Source organism: Mustela nivalis (assembly GCF_964662115.1).
Source record: "Mustela nivalis genome assembly, chromosome: 5".
In the NCBI taxonomy this organism is placed as follows: Eukaryota; Metazoa; Chordata; class Mammalia; order Carnivora; family Mustelidae; genus Mustela; species Mustela nivalis.
In genome coordinates this window covers 154,327,136-154,341,553 of record NC_139024.1, presented here as the reverse complement: position 1 = coordinate 154,341,553, position 14,418 = coordinate 154,327,136, and the positions used below count along the sequence as shown (strand labels likewise).

The following is a 14,418-nucleotide window of genomic DNA, read 5'->3' as shown; positions in this document are numbered from 1 at the left end:
TTTCTGGTTGTGCTAGTTTATTTTGAAAGTTACATTTGTTACAAGTCAGCTTTACACTTGGTCTTCATTGTTTGGTGTCTTTGAAGTCAGCCTGCAGGCCTTGGTTTCCCAGGTGTTTGGTGTGTCTGCCTTGTGCCACTAGTTTCCCCGTGGTCTTGTTCATCAGCTCCACAGAGGCAAATGCAAGTGTTTTGCCTTGCTTCAGAACATGCGCTGTTATCACGATGTCTTCTCCTATTTTAGCAGGCGACATGTATCTTGAAGGGAAACAAATTTAAATATAGTTAACAGCAAATAATTTTACTTTTTGAATGTTAAAAAATTTTTAACAGCAATTTTTTATGAGGGGAAGTTGTGTGCATCTCTTACACAGCCTTCTTACGTGTTATTTTCCTCTACCAAGTAGTTTAGGAATAGTATCGTAAGCTTTCTGTTCTATCAAATGTGGATGGCTGGTCCTGACCAAATTCATCTTCCCCATTCTATAGCCACACAAGTTTTCTTCCATAAACAGGGAAGGCACCCCCCCCCCCCCCACACGGCCAAGTTTCCCATCTCATATTTATTTGGGGCTGGTGAAAGCCAGCTTTTATTTAGTCTACTTAACTTCCCCAGGTGAAGTATTGCCTGGGCCCTGTACTGTAGGTTCCCCCTTACCTGTGGTCCAGAAGGAAGTAGATGGTCCTCCTGATCTATTTTCACAAGGTCAACAGTAACCTAACACTGCACCCCTGCCTGTCTCTCTCCTCACTTCATCACGTGGGCATTGCATGTCCCGTCCTCACTAGAAGGCTGTGCACAGTACAAGGGAGTTTGAGAGACTGCACTCATACAGCACCACAGTATATAACACTTGTTCTATTTTATTATCGTTTATCTGTGCCTGGCTTACAAACTTGATCATAGGTATGTGTGTATAGGGAAGAACATGTATATGTTTTGTATATATATTATATAAATATATATAATAGGTTTGGTACTATCTGTGGTTTTGGGCATCCCCGGGGGTCTTGGAATGTAGCCCTGTGGGTAAGAAGGGGACTATTGTATCTCGTCCTAACAGTATTTGGGATTCACTCAACTGTACTGGAGTAAATTCTGCACTTTTACTGCACTCAAAAACGATTGAATGTAAGAACTATGAGAATTGATAGAGGCCCTTAAACCCTGGTGATGAGCTGCATGTATTTTTTAAGAGACACTTGCCTACCTACCTTAATCGTAAGTTGTCATTTATTTTGGAAATATCAAGAGTAAATCTCTGAGACTGTTTCCCCATTCAAATGAGCCCATTTTTGAAGCTCAGGCACTTCTTGACTGTGACCCGTATCTGACCACACGTGCGTGGAAACTGTGTGTGACTTACTACAAATTCTTCAGGCTCGCGAGAGCAGCAGTAGATCTCAGAAGATCATGAGGTGCCGCGCTCGGCTGGAAGACCTCTGCTCTCAACAGAGGCTCCTGAGGCAAAGTGGAGTCGGCAGCGGGCCTTGCCCCTCACCACCACGGGGACTAAGGTAAGGACTGCAGACCGAGCTCACCCACACAATAAGCAGAACCTTTGAGGATCTTAGTTTCAAGAGCATTTCCCTCGCCCTGCGATCTGCTTGTTGCACCTCCATTTATTCCTATGGTAAAGAAGGGCTGAATTTTCTTATGGTCACCTGATGAAAGGCTGAGACTGTATAAAACTCTCATAACTGACGTAATTTCCGTTGCCCTCATGTTGTGTAATACTGGCTTTCCCACCCTGATCCCTGCCCTTCCCCCCAACAAAAGTCATTGTTCCGCTGTGTCCGTGGAAAAAGCAGTTGTCGTGAAAGTGAACCCCTGGGCCTGTGCCCTCTATTGATGGGAGCAGCAGTGGTACTAGTTAATGCTCAAAATGAGTTTTTTACACTTGAAAACAGGTGACCCCTGCAGGCATTTTCAGGGTGGTGAGTGACAGCCTGGCCTCTGGGGGCCTGCTTCCCGATCTCCTAGTTCATGTCTGCAGAGCGTGTTGGCGGTTGCAAGGAGAGACACAGGATTGCAAAACTGGACATTTGTGTTCGCCTTGTTACAAGGCGATGGCAATGTAGACGTGACGAAAGTTTATCCAGCTTCCCTCTGAATTTTATTCAGGCTTTTTTCTAGGCACTCGGTACAACCCTCATGACGCCTGTACGAGTGGCAGTTGCAAGGCAGTTGTGGACCACGTCTGGGCCGGGAGTCTGATGCCCCACCCCCACCCTGCCCCTCCGGTGGACAGAATAGGAGCTGAGTGTTTGCTGTTTGGAATGTTTAGGTCATGGCCCCTTTATTCCTGATGCGGCACTTAGCGCCTCTAGTCCTAGATTCTATGGCTGTGGGATCTTTCAGGGCACCTCTATAGCTATACTTCAGGATGACCAGCTCAGGGCATATCCAATTTTATTTATGTTATAAAGGTATTTAGTCTCAGTTGTTTGAAGTGCGTTTTCACATTTAAAAAAGTCACTTGTAGTACCGCCTGGATACGTACGTTATGTTCATATCCACGCTGACTCCCGGCGCTCCCCTTTCAGTGCACAGCAGAGCTATTGTGGATATGTTGTCCACTAAGGTGGCTGTCATACCACCGTGCAGAGTGCCTAATCTGTTGGTGTGGGCGTCTTCTACTTTCATTTCACAAATCACTTTCCCAGGGACAGCAGAGACAAGAGTCACCTAAGTGTAAAAAAAAATTTTTTTCAACATCCTTTGGTATTAAGAAACCCAAACAGCCCATCAAAAATTATCACTGGAGGGGCACCTGGGTGGCTCAGTGGGTTGGAGCCTCTGCCTTCGGCTCAGGTCATGATCTCACGGTCCTGGAATGGAGTCCCGTGTCGGGCTCTCTGCTTAGCGGGAAGCCTGTTTCCTTCTCTCTCTCTCTCTGCCTGCCTCTCTGCCTAATTCTCATCTCTCTGTCAAATAAATGAGTGGAATCTTAAAAAAAAAAAAAAAAAAAAAAGAATTATCACTGGATTAAATGGAGTCACTCCAGGGGCGCCTGGCACGTCTCTTGATCTCTTGGGGTTGTAAATTCAAGCCCCATGCTGGGTGTAGAAATTGCTTAAAAATAAAATCTTAAATCATCCCAAAAAAGTTAACTAGAGGGACGCCTGGGTGGCTCAGTTGGTTAAGCAGCTGCCTTGGGCTCAGGTCATGATCCCAGCGTCCTGGGATCTAGTCCCACATCGGGCTCCTTGCTCGGCAGGGAGCCTGCTTCTCCCTCTGCCTCTAGCCTGCCACTCTGTCTGCCTGTGCTTGCGCTCTGTATCTCTCTCTCTCTCTGTAACAAAAAAACAAAAAACAAAAAAAAACTTAAAAAAAAGTTAACTAGAAATTCAAGTAAGTTACAAATATTAGAAATATAAAGTAAGTTACAAATGATAGACATTAACCTGTATAGAAATTGTTCTTAAAGAAAAAGGAATACTGGGATGCCTGGGTGGCTCAGTCGTTCAGCATCTGCCTTTAGCTCAGGTCATGATCAAAGGTTCCTGGGACCGAGCCCACTCTCCTGCTGTGTTCCCTCTCTCACTGTATTTCTCTCTGTCAAATAAATAAAATCTAAAAAAAAAAAAAAAAAAAGACAAGAAAAAGGAATATTTAGGGAAAGAGTAGTTCTGGTTAATCTCCACTCTGCAGAAATTTTAGACCCACAAAGCTGGCGGGTCTATTAACCCATGACAGGTTTAACTTGGATGTTCCCTAGTTGTTGGAGAGAGTAATTTTTATGATTTTGTAATGAATGGTTTTAACAATTTAAAAAACAGACGAAGAAATTCAGTAATTCAGTGAGTTACTAGAATCAACAAACTTAAACCATAAACCCATTTGTTAATATAAGAAGCTCAACAATAGAATCCGACAGAGGTGAACTGCAGCTTTCAAGGTCCTGCCCGTTCATAGTATTGTAAGGAAAAAGAATTATATGAGTGTCTGGAGCATTAAATGGTTCGAGTCTACCTAACTGCTACCTTAGCATCTTCCTACGCTAGGTGCTGAGCCAGGCCCTAACGTGCGCTACACAATAAGGAAGGGATAATTTCCGTCTCGTAAGTAACTTAAATTCAGAGCGGTTTGTTGTCAGGGTCACCTATGGTGTGGCAGAACTGACGGAGCTCTAGGTCTGTCTTCGAGTCTCCCTCAGCAGTAACCGTGAAGTGTCTGGATATACAGTGTTCTCTAGGCTCCCACCAGGAAGACACCTGAGAATTTCACAAGCCACAACTTCAGCGGTTTTGCTGCGGTTTATCACCGAGAAGTAAAACGGAACAGAGCCAAACAATATAAATCATCCTGAACAATTTTATGTCCTGTTTTGCTTAACGTACATCAGTGCCAAGTAAATATTAGAACAGGATCAAGTGTATTCATACAACGAATGATCTAACCACAAGATGTCCTCATAAGCTAATGGACTTATCAAGCAGGACCAAGGTGTAAGCTCCCCATACTTGGGCACTGAGTATGGCAAACGCTGGCCATGTGAAGAATGAAATCCAATCCCTGCTCGTCAGGGCTTCACAACCTGAAGGGAGAGGCGAGCACACGGAGCAGGGACTTCCTAGAGACAGAACAGATCCAAGTCACTAGAAGGGTATCTAACGGAAGTATGTCTTCAGAGAACAGACATTAGGAAGGGCTTCTTGGGGATTGGCAACCAAATCGTGATGGACTGAGTAAGCCAAGTGAAAATGGGGAAGGCAGCCAGGCAGGGCAGGGGAGAGAACGAAATCAAGCCTCACAGACACCAGAGGCAGTTTGGTGCCATGTAAGCATGGGGTGTGTTTAGTAGAGGTTAGTTGTTCAAGTCCCGTTGGATTCTCTGACTTCAGCTGGGATGGGTGACAGGAGGGAATACAAACGTTGACTTTCCACTGCAGAATACAGTTTTTTTGTTTTGTTTTGTTTTGTTTTAAGATTTTATTTATTTGACACAGAAAGAGAGATCACAAGCAGGCAGAGAGGCAGGCAGAGAGAGAGAGAGAGAGGGAAGCAGGCTCCCTGCCAAGCAGAGAGCCTGATGCGGGACTCGATCCCAGGACCCTGAGATCATGACCTGAGCCAAAGGCAGAGGCCTTAACCCACTGAGCCACCCAGGCGTCCCCAGAATACAGTTTTTAATTCTTTTTCTTTCTCCCAACTTGAAAGGTCAAAGGACACACAAGTATACAAGAGTGGTTTAAAATATACATTGGAAGAGAGAGTGTTGTGACAGTCAGCCGGACACGGCAAGAGAAATGCTTCTATGTGCGGCCATTTCTCATCTCCCTAGATGAAGGGATTCGGCCAGTGGGAGCTGACAAAGGAATGTCCCAGTCATCTGCCCAAAGCTAGTAAGTGATCTTGTTGGGGAAGAAGCCAATGGAGAGCTGACCTCTGTTTGATGAAAAAAAAAAAAAAAAATCTCCGTTTCCATTAAGATACAGGCTGTAGGGGACACAGTTGTTTACAGGTCATTAACTATGGCCGACTTGGAGTTAGGGATGGCACTCAGCCGCCCCAGGTGTGTGGTCTCCATCCTCACATCTCAGACGTGGACACTTGGATCCTCCTTCAACTCCGACATCTCCGGTTCAACCCTTGTGCAAAATCACCTCCCTTCACAACTCACCTGGACTGCTGCAGACAACTAGGTCCTGCTCCATTCGGTCTTGTGGGAGGATGTCCGGAAAGCCTTTTGTGATGCAGTGGTTCAGGAATATATTTGCTGTGGCCCCAATGATACAGAGAATTAACTGCCCAGATACTTGCATTCCCGGGATCCCACGGGCCGGGCAGCTGCAGGAGGCTGGCAAGAACCTTTATGGCTCAGCCCAGTCTGACGCACGGGCTCTGTGGTTTATCACAGAAATTAGATATGTGCACAGACAACCATCCATCCCTTTTCTAGATGGCTTGCAGTGAACTGTGTCTTTCGCGTTCCTCGTGCAGTCAGGGGAGTCTGTGTGACTCGTGCGGCACGCCGCCCTCCTCTCCTTGCCCAAACACCTAAATTCCATCTCACGGAACGTACTTGAGGTGAGTCTCCCCCTTCCTCCCCTACCTTTTCAGTAAAGACGGAAGGGATGCCCAGAACCGACAGCAGTGAAGGAGATGGTCCCTAGTAGGAGGTCTGAATGCGCCTGGCACAGAGTCAGTGCTCAAATGTTTGCTCAGTGAGGGACTACGGTCCAACCGGAAGGGCACTGCAGGAGCAGTCCGTGACAAAATGCACGACACGGGGCGGTACCGGCACCTGACTGACCGGGCCGCAGGGAGGGGTCTCTTCTCGGAAGAGCCACCCTGCTGGGCCCCTGGCGGGAGGCACTGACACATGCTTCTGAGCCTCTACTATGGACTTGCCCCCAAGTAGGGAAATCAACAGACGCTCTCGCAGGATCCGCAGTAGGCCCCACAGCAAACAGCGTACACAGTGGAGCCGAGAAAGACAGCGAGCGATGCCGGGGACAGAGGTGGTGGAGGAGCCAAACTAAGATGTCCAAGTCCTCAGGAAGGTAACAAGCCAGCAGAGCTTGTAAGCGAAGGCCAGAAATAAGAGACGTTAGCAAACGACTGCCACGAGAGGCACAACGAAGCCCAAGGAAGAGCGAAGGGGGCTTGAACGAAGCAGTGAATGGAATTCAGCCAGCGGAAGTGACATCAGTTCCCTGGAGTGGTGGGGACAGTGACCGATGGGCTAGGAAGGAACATGAACCACCACTAGTTTTTCACAACGGCTGGTAAATGGCAGGTTTTACTGAATCATTCTAAAAGATCTATAAATACGGACACTATGAAGGCCTCACATTAGTAAGCTTTCTGCCCTACACGTGTTCTCTGCTGCCTTGAGCCTGGAAAAGGGGCTAATGGAGAAGGACCATCCCTATCCCATATACATTGAGGACCGGGGCAATGTCTGTTCCCATTTCCTGATCTCCTCGCCAGCGCGGGGGGACATACAAACTCCGTAGAATTGTTGCAGGTGATCTAGTTTGGAATCTAGCATTTGAAATATGGAGCCATTTGCAGGAAGGGACGGTGCCTTGCAGGTAAGTAAATATGGTGAGTCAAGGCCCAGCACACAGCTTTGTTGTCCCAGGACAGTGCCATGAATCAAACAGCAACAAAGAAGTTTTAAGTAACCTCTCTTCACTGAGGAACAGCATTCCAGAAATTCCTGCAAGTCCTAGCCCGGTTGAGTAAATGTTATACTGCCTTTATTTTTTTATAGTGTTTTGTGCTGAATTTTAAAAATATATATATTTAACTTCTATCAAAGCGCTCAGTCACTTTCTGAGATCTTCAGAAAACAGAGGACTTGAATAAAAGGGCTTCTTAGACAAGTGGCAGAACATTTCAGCAGCAGCCATTTCCAAGTGTGCACGGAGTCCTAAACCCTGACTATCTTCCATGATGGAAGAAATGTAAATTCACCATTTCTTTCAACTGGGCCTCCATTCACCACTGCTAAAAGTATTAATGTTCCAGAATATTTACAGTTGCTCTGAATTGATGCCAAATCCCTTTCCCCTATAGTATCAGCAACTTCTGACTTGAGTCCATGATTTCACCAATTATATCTTGACTCCTTAAATCTTAGCATCTAAACCGCCATGTTCCTTCTCTTCATTAGATTTTTAATGACAACAATCATTCATTTTATATGAATTCATTATAATAAACAGTGTAGGGTTGCATTCCCTACCTAGCACTCCTTCACTACTCTGTGTCATTCACTGGCATTCTCCAGTGAATGACATGTATAAATGTGCAAATATTTATACATATATAGGGTTTCCCCCTTTTCTTCTTATAAAATTACAAAAACGGGATCACATTCTACATATCACTTTGCAGCTTCCGTTTTTTTTTCCTAGTAAATCACAACCATGCCTGTAGTTCCAGTCCCAGAACACTCTCAATGGCTTTGTGCTCTGCCCTACTATTGAATATATTAGATTTATTAAACTCTTGCTTGACATGTGTGTTCTTGCCATATTTTTTACCATTACAAAGTTACTTTTATTTGTAGAAGATCAATCACCAGAATTAGATAGCTGGGTAAAAGGTCTGTAAATTTTTAACAAATCTGCCAGATTCCTTTTCAAAAGCAGTCAGAGTGCTTCATTCCCTAATTCCTCATCAATAATGTATATTATTACTCTGAGTTACTCTTTTTACAATGTGATAGGCAAAATAATGTTATCTCACAGTCTAAAGGTGTATTAACCAGATTACGAGCCAGGAAGCATGCTTAGTGCCTGACTTTCATGCTTACTGTCTGACACTACATCTCTTGTGTAAACAGCCGGCTGATACACTTTGGCCCACTTACCAAACTTTTTATAGCTCTTCTTACCATATCTGATTTTTAGCTCCTATTCCTAGAGAAATCCTTTTCCAGATAATTCTATTTTGACTTTTATTGGGTTTTTCTTTTCCATGAAGAGTTCGTATTAGTAAAGTGCAGAGTGCCTGACACACAGTACATGCTATGAAAATTTCAAGATAAAAATTTCCAATTTTATAAGGTCATCCACATCATTTTGTGACATGCTTCTATGATAATACGTCATTTTTTAAACTGTGACTCCTTTACATGGAGCTACGAGTGATTTCTTTTACCAGTTCCTCTGTGGCTGAACATTTAAGTTATTTCACATGTCTGATATCACGAATAATGTTACAACCAGTATTTTTGTATTTAAGTCTTTGAACAAAGCTTGCTTTATTATTTTCTTGTGCATTTCTTAGACCTAGATGATTTTAATGGCCAATAATGAATTTGGAAATAATCTGTTGTTCTGTCATGTTGACAAATTTTCTAAATAATAGAAATAATTGTGCTTTTGTGGTCAGTTCAAAGCCTCATGGTTCTTCTAGTAAGTATAAGGTTGGTTTGGTTGTTTGTTTTAAAGATTTTATTTCACAGAGAGAAAGCAAGAGGGGGAGGAGTACAAGCAGGGGAAGGGGCAGAGAGAGAGGGAGAAGCAGGCTCCCTGATGAGCAGGGAGCCCGATGCAGGACTCGATCCCAGAACCCCAGGATCAGGACCTGAGCCAAAGGCAGTCGTTTAGCCAACTGAGCCACCCAGGCGCCCAGTATAAGGTTTATTCTTACCTTCTTACCCATTCCTGTAGTCTCTGAGATTCTAAACCTTAATGAAGGTTTAACTAAAATTAAATCCTAAACCTTAATGCTTCTCTCTAGTCTGTGTTCTTCCTCTTGGGACATCTCATTTCCTTATACATCATCTCGTTTCTGTAAGGATGACTACGCAATTTTACCTCGCTTCACAACTCCACTCCCTTATTTCTGCGTTGGACTCTACGTAGCCTTTCCAGACCCTCGCATGGTGCCTCTCACTTGAGATTCCCAAGATATGTTCCTCCACATGTGTTACTGTGGGACTTAAACATGATAAAGTGAAGCATGTTTACTTATGGCAGAATTAGTCAATGTTTTAATGTATAAAAAGGCTAGATCATCTCCACTTATGTAAAGTACGTAGAGTACTCAAATTCAGAGAGACAGACAGTACATGGTGTTGCCATGGCTGGAGGAAAAGGGAATGGAGTTACTGTTTCATGAAGATGGAGTTCCAGTTTTGCAAGCCGAAGAGTTCTGGAGGTGGATGGTAGTGACAGTCGCACAGCAGTATGAATGCAGTTAATACTGAATTGTATACTTTAACATGGTTAAAACGGCAAATTTAATGTTATGTATATTTTGTCGCAATTTTTGTTTTTAAAAAGATGGGATACGACATCAATGTTTCCTGAACTTTTTTATTCATGGGACTCTCTTTCTCAGGGAACATCTGATGGCACTATGTTCCCTGGATCCCACTTTCCTTCTCTCCTACGTAATAAACTCCTCGAAGGCAAGGGACTGTGGCTGGTATTTCATGATCTCACAGTACTTGGTTTGTTGACTGATTTTAAGGCGATCTATTAGTAAGAGCAGGACATCTGACTGTTCTAATATATTAGTGTTTTATAAAAGATAGGTTTTGTGGGTGTTTATAAACACTGAGAAACCGGAGATTTTTTGTTTTGTTTTTTTTGTTTTACAAAGGACAGCCTTAAAATAATAAAGATGTTCTAAGTTAAGATCTTGTGCATTAATTTGACACCCGAAGCAGGACTGAGTGCAAAGTGCCTTCTTCAACAGATCGGTTTTGGAGGAATAGAAAGTCATCATCATTTAGCAGATTTTATATGCTGGTTCTAAACATCTGTCCAAGACCCAAAGCTCCATGGGAATATTATGAACATTTCAAGTGTTATCTTACTTAATTCATTGACTTAAAAAAAAAAATTTTTTTTTTAAATGGGGCACCTATGTGGCTCAGTCAGCTGAGTGTCTGACTCCTGGTTTTGGTTCAGGTTGTGATCTCAGGGTTGTGGGATCGTGTCCCAGGTTGGGCTCCACGTCTCAGTGTGGAGTCTGCTTAGACTCTCTCCTCTCCCTCTGCCCCTCCCTGCTCCTCAAAAGACAAAAACAAAACAGAACAAAAAGACCTTCAAAAGAATCAGAGGTTAGCACTCAGGACAGAATTGTCTTTTGTATATAATCAAGAAAAAAACAGCACCTCTCTTTTGGCGAGCTGGTTGTCTCTACTGGGGTAGTTAGTAAGGCCACTGTAGGCCTGGATAATGGGGCAGACTTAAAGTGATAGTACTGCACAGCTCACTTGCTTCTTACACTCAGTAATAAGAAGAGGGTCACCTAGGTGGCCCAGTCCGTGGAGTGTCTGGCTTTTGATCTCAGCCCAGCTCTTGACCTCAAGGTCATGAATTCAGGCCCTACACTAGCCATGGAGCCTACTTAAAAAGAAAAAGGAGAAACATTATTGCTTCTGACTTTTGCAAAGTAGTGATAAGAGCACAGGTGTGTCTGAAAAAGATCATGTATACCCTTATTCCAATTTAGTTTTAACAACATGCTTGCATTAAATGCTTAAAAATAAACATTTTTATCTTGAAAAATCTCTAGTTTCCCATTTAAATAACCAAAGGGACAACTATTTGACATAAAATAATTTCATCAATCAAGGACCGGTGAGGCAACAAACAACACGCTAGTTATTTTAACAGAGAATATAAGTAATTGTTAGAGATTTAGAAAAAAACTCATTTTATCCCATACCAAGACGAAGGGGTTAAGAGGAAGTTCCATGATCTGAACAGCCGAAGTTCAGCACAAAGACATGGTTTATACTATGCTATTTATTTGGTTTTAACCCAGGACAGAGAGAATGATTAAAAAGGTTTTTCAATGTCAGCACTGTTGACATGTGCACTGGATGACTATTGTGGGGAATCGGGGGCAAGGAGCCTGCGCACGGGAGGACAGTATCTGTGGCTTCACCTAGTAGATGCCCCCCATAGTGCCCTTTCCATCGCACTCCAGTCGTCCACAAACAGATGTCCCACAGGGAACAAAATTACTCCTAGTTGAGAAACACTGGTTTAGGTCATGTTACATTTAAGTTTACAATAGTAGGAAAGGAACCAAATTCACAACTAGCTTTATGCATCACCATAAATACATATTCTAGCCCAAGCAACTGTGCCCACACAAGACACAAACACAGATCCTATTATAGATCAAATTAATACAGAACACCTACAGGGGTACTGACCTGTGCAGTTAGTACGGTAGCCACTAGCCTGATGTCAGTATTGAGCACTTGAAACGGCCAGTATGACTGGGATATGCTGTTAAGTTTAAAATTCACACTGGAATTCAAGGTTGAAGTCCCCCAAACAAGATACTCTTGTGTGGGTTACATGCTAAAATAATATAATTTCAAATATAATGAGTTGCTTAAAATGTATTAATAAAATTAATTTTACTTATTTTTTTTTGCTTTTTTTTATAGTTATATATATGTGTATATATGTACATATACATATATAAATAAAATGATATGTGTGGCTTGCATTTGTAGCTTGTGCTACATCTCTACTGGACACTGCTGGGTCTAGAATCACAGGTACCTCTATTCAATCTTACTACAACTTCTGAGAAACTCTGTACATCAGGTTTAACAGGCATATCCTCTTGGAAGACTTGGACCACCAAAGCCAACTCCGGCATAAGTGAAGTTTATGATTGTTACAGTGAGACTGTTCAAGGTATGAGATTTTTCTCAGACTACTCAAAGGCAAATCCAACCCGCAGCAAGATTATCAGGGGAGGACACACCCAAAATTTGGTTGGTGGAAGTTTAGTAATGAAAATGGCTATTGATGTTTTTAGGGAATTCAGTCTTCCCCTTAGTTCAATACTTCTTTTGTTGCATGTATCTCTCTCAAAAAGTTACTGTTAAAAAGTAGCATATCCTTGGATTTTACAGCGTTTGCTATTTGAAAACACTGAATACATTTGAGCATGATTTCCTATGTTTTTCACAAAAGCCCTTGGCTATAATGATTGAAATACTGAAAATGTAGCCCAAATGTTGTTTCCAGGAGGAGGACTTTGGTCCAATGGTCTACATTCTTCCTACAAGTGATAGCAGTTGGTCTGTTTAAACTCCACTTTTAAATTATGTATTTGCAAAGTTCCCAATACTCTTTCCTAATCAGAAGGAAAACAGGCAAGAGCGCCTGGGTGGCTCCGTCGGTTAAGCATCTGACTCTTGATTTCAGGTCAGGTCATGATCCCGGGGCTGTTAGGTCAAATCCCACCTCCGGCTCTGCACTGGGCATGGAACCTGCTAAATTAAGATTCTCTCTCTCTCCTTCAGTCTCTCCCTGACCCACATGCCTCTCTAAAAGGAAAACAGGCATGCATACTTAAAACATTTAGGAAAAAGCCTAGAAGTTCTTTGGCTGTCAAACGTCTTCCTAATCTGACATAACCAAGGGCTTCTGTTATTCGTGTTTATTTATAAATGATTCCTAGGTAAGACGATTTCTACAAAGACCCTGAAAACTAGGAATCTGGGCTAGTCTGTTCATGTGCCAAGGAGACAGAGGCTATCCCTGCCTGACTCCGAAGCACCGCTCTCTTCCCGGAATCTGGCTTTCCCACCTTGCTGCAATTATTTATTTCCTAATCCTCTAGGCTGCAAGTGCATCTTAAGTGTAGACATTGTCTCTTCCTCTTTTCCTCAGAGCACTACCGGCCTCTGTATGTTGAAGGCCAAGCTTTCAAGTCCTTTCCCGCTCTGAAATCAAGAAAATTGTCTCCACAAGTGAGCATCGCTTCATCATTGCCCGACTGACGACGGTTTGACTTAAGATTTCCCCACTTTATAATGGCGTGACAGCGTTACACATTCAGCAGAAACTTCGAATTTTGAATTTCCATCGTTAACCCAAGCTAGTCACACGCAGCACCACGCTGGCCAGGTGCGGGGCAGCTCGCAGCCGGCCCGGACAGCAGGAGGGCTAGCAACTCTGCTTAAGATGATACTGTAACGAGGGGTGCCTGGGTGCCTCCGAAGCTTAAGCCCGGGACTCCTGGTTTCTACTCAGTCATGCCCCCAGATCTCACGGGAGGTCCGGCCCTGCCTGGGCTCCGGGCCGGGCCTGGAGCCCGCGTGAGGTTCTCTCCCTCTCCCTCTCCCCGGCCTCCGCGCTGGCCTTCTCTAGGAAGGAAGGAAATGATTCTAACCCGAAACAGCCACTCCGTTTCCCCCGTTCCCTGCAGAATTCCACAAACTGAAGAGATACTCAACACCTCGGACAGAACGGGCTTTGCGCCGGACGATTCTGCCCAGCCGCAGGCTACGAAGCGATCGGAGCCCACGGGGCAGGCGAGGCTCCGCGACGGGGCTCGGGTTCTCGCACGCGCGGTCCACGCCCCGCGTGTCCACCCGGCAGGGGTGACTCGGAAGGAGCCGCAGCCTGAATCGAGGCCGGTCGGGGCCTCGCAGCACACGTTTCCGTGAAGTCCAGCAGGCGCCCGAGCTCCCGCGCGGGACGCCCGGACAGCCGCCCTCACCGCTATGGAGCGGCGTCCCCGGGCAGTCCGGCGGCATCGAGCCGGAGATACCCCGCGCCGCGCCTTCCCGAGAAGCCGGCGCTCCCACGGCAGTACCTTTTCCAAAACTCTGTCAAACCCGGGGACACGGGCCATCGCCTTCATCACCTCCAGCACGTTCTGGGTCAAGCGGCTCATCGTGGACCGCTCCGGCCCTGGCCAGGACACAGCGCGAGAAGGAAGCTTGGGTGCAGTCGGGGGGACCCCGAAGTCCGCGAAGGGGTAAGGACAGGCAAGGCGAGCAGCCGCGACCTCTCCGCCCGCGGGGCGCTCGGCGTCTGCCCCCTCTTGTAGGCGCCGCCGGCGGCCCAGCGGCGCGCGCTCTCACGTCCCGCCCCCACCTGCGTTGTGACCGCGCACGCGCCGTGGCCCCCGGCCCCGCCCCGGCCTGCTCGCCCGCGGCGCAATCCCTCCCCTCGCACTCCG

General features: G+C 45.1%; 1 protein-coding gene across 1 annotated transcript; it reads right to left on the bottom strand.

The window, feature by feature from the left end:
• On the bottom strand, nt 1–14,362 carry ACOT13 (acyl-CoA thioesterase 13). The gene is made up of 3 exons (XM_082731500.1): nt 14,050–14,362; nt 2,504–2,688; nt 1–257 (listed from the first exon to the last, which is right to left on the bottom strand). Exons 1-3 carry the CDS (start codon nt 14,128–14,130, stop codon nt 65–67), a joined length of 459 nt encoding a protein of 152 aa, XP_082587626.1. The 5' UTR covers nt 14,131–14,362; the 3' UTR covers nt 1–64.
• Between the last annotated feature and the right edge of the window lie 56 nt (nt 14,363–14,418).

What these genes read in the sequence shown, in the direction of transcription:
- ACOT13 (XM_082731500.1), bottom strand. Translation starts at nt 14,130, where the DNA reads ATGAGCCGCTTGACCCAGAACGTGCTGGAGGTGATGAAGGCGATGGCC. An exon ending in TTGACAGAGTTTTGGAAAAG is followed by an intron (nt 2,689 to 14,049) that starts GTACTGCCGTGG and finishes TTTTACACTTAG; the next exon opens with GTGACTCTTGTCTCTGCTGT. An exon ending in AGCGTGGATATGAACATAAC is followed by an intron (nt 258 to 2,503) that starts GTACGTATCCAG and finishes TTTCCCTTCAAG; the next exon opens with ATACATGTCGCCTGCTAAAA.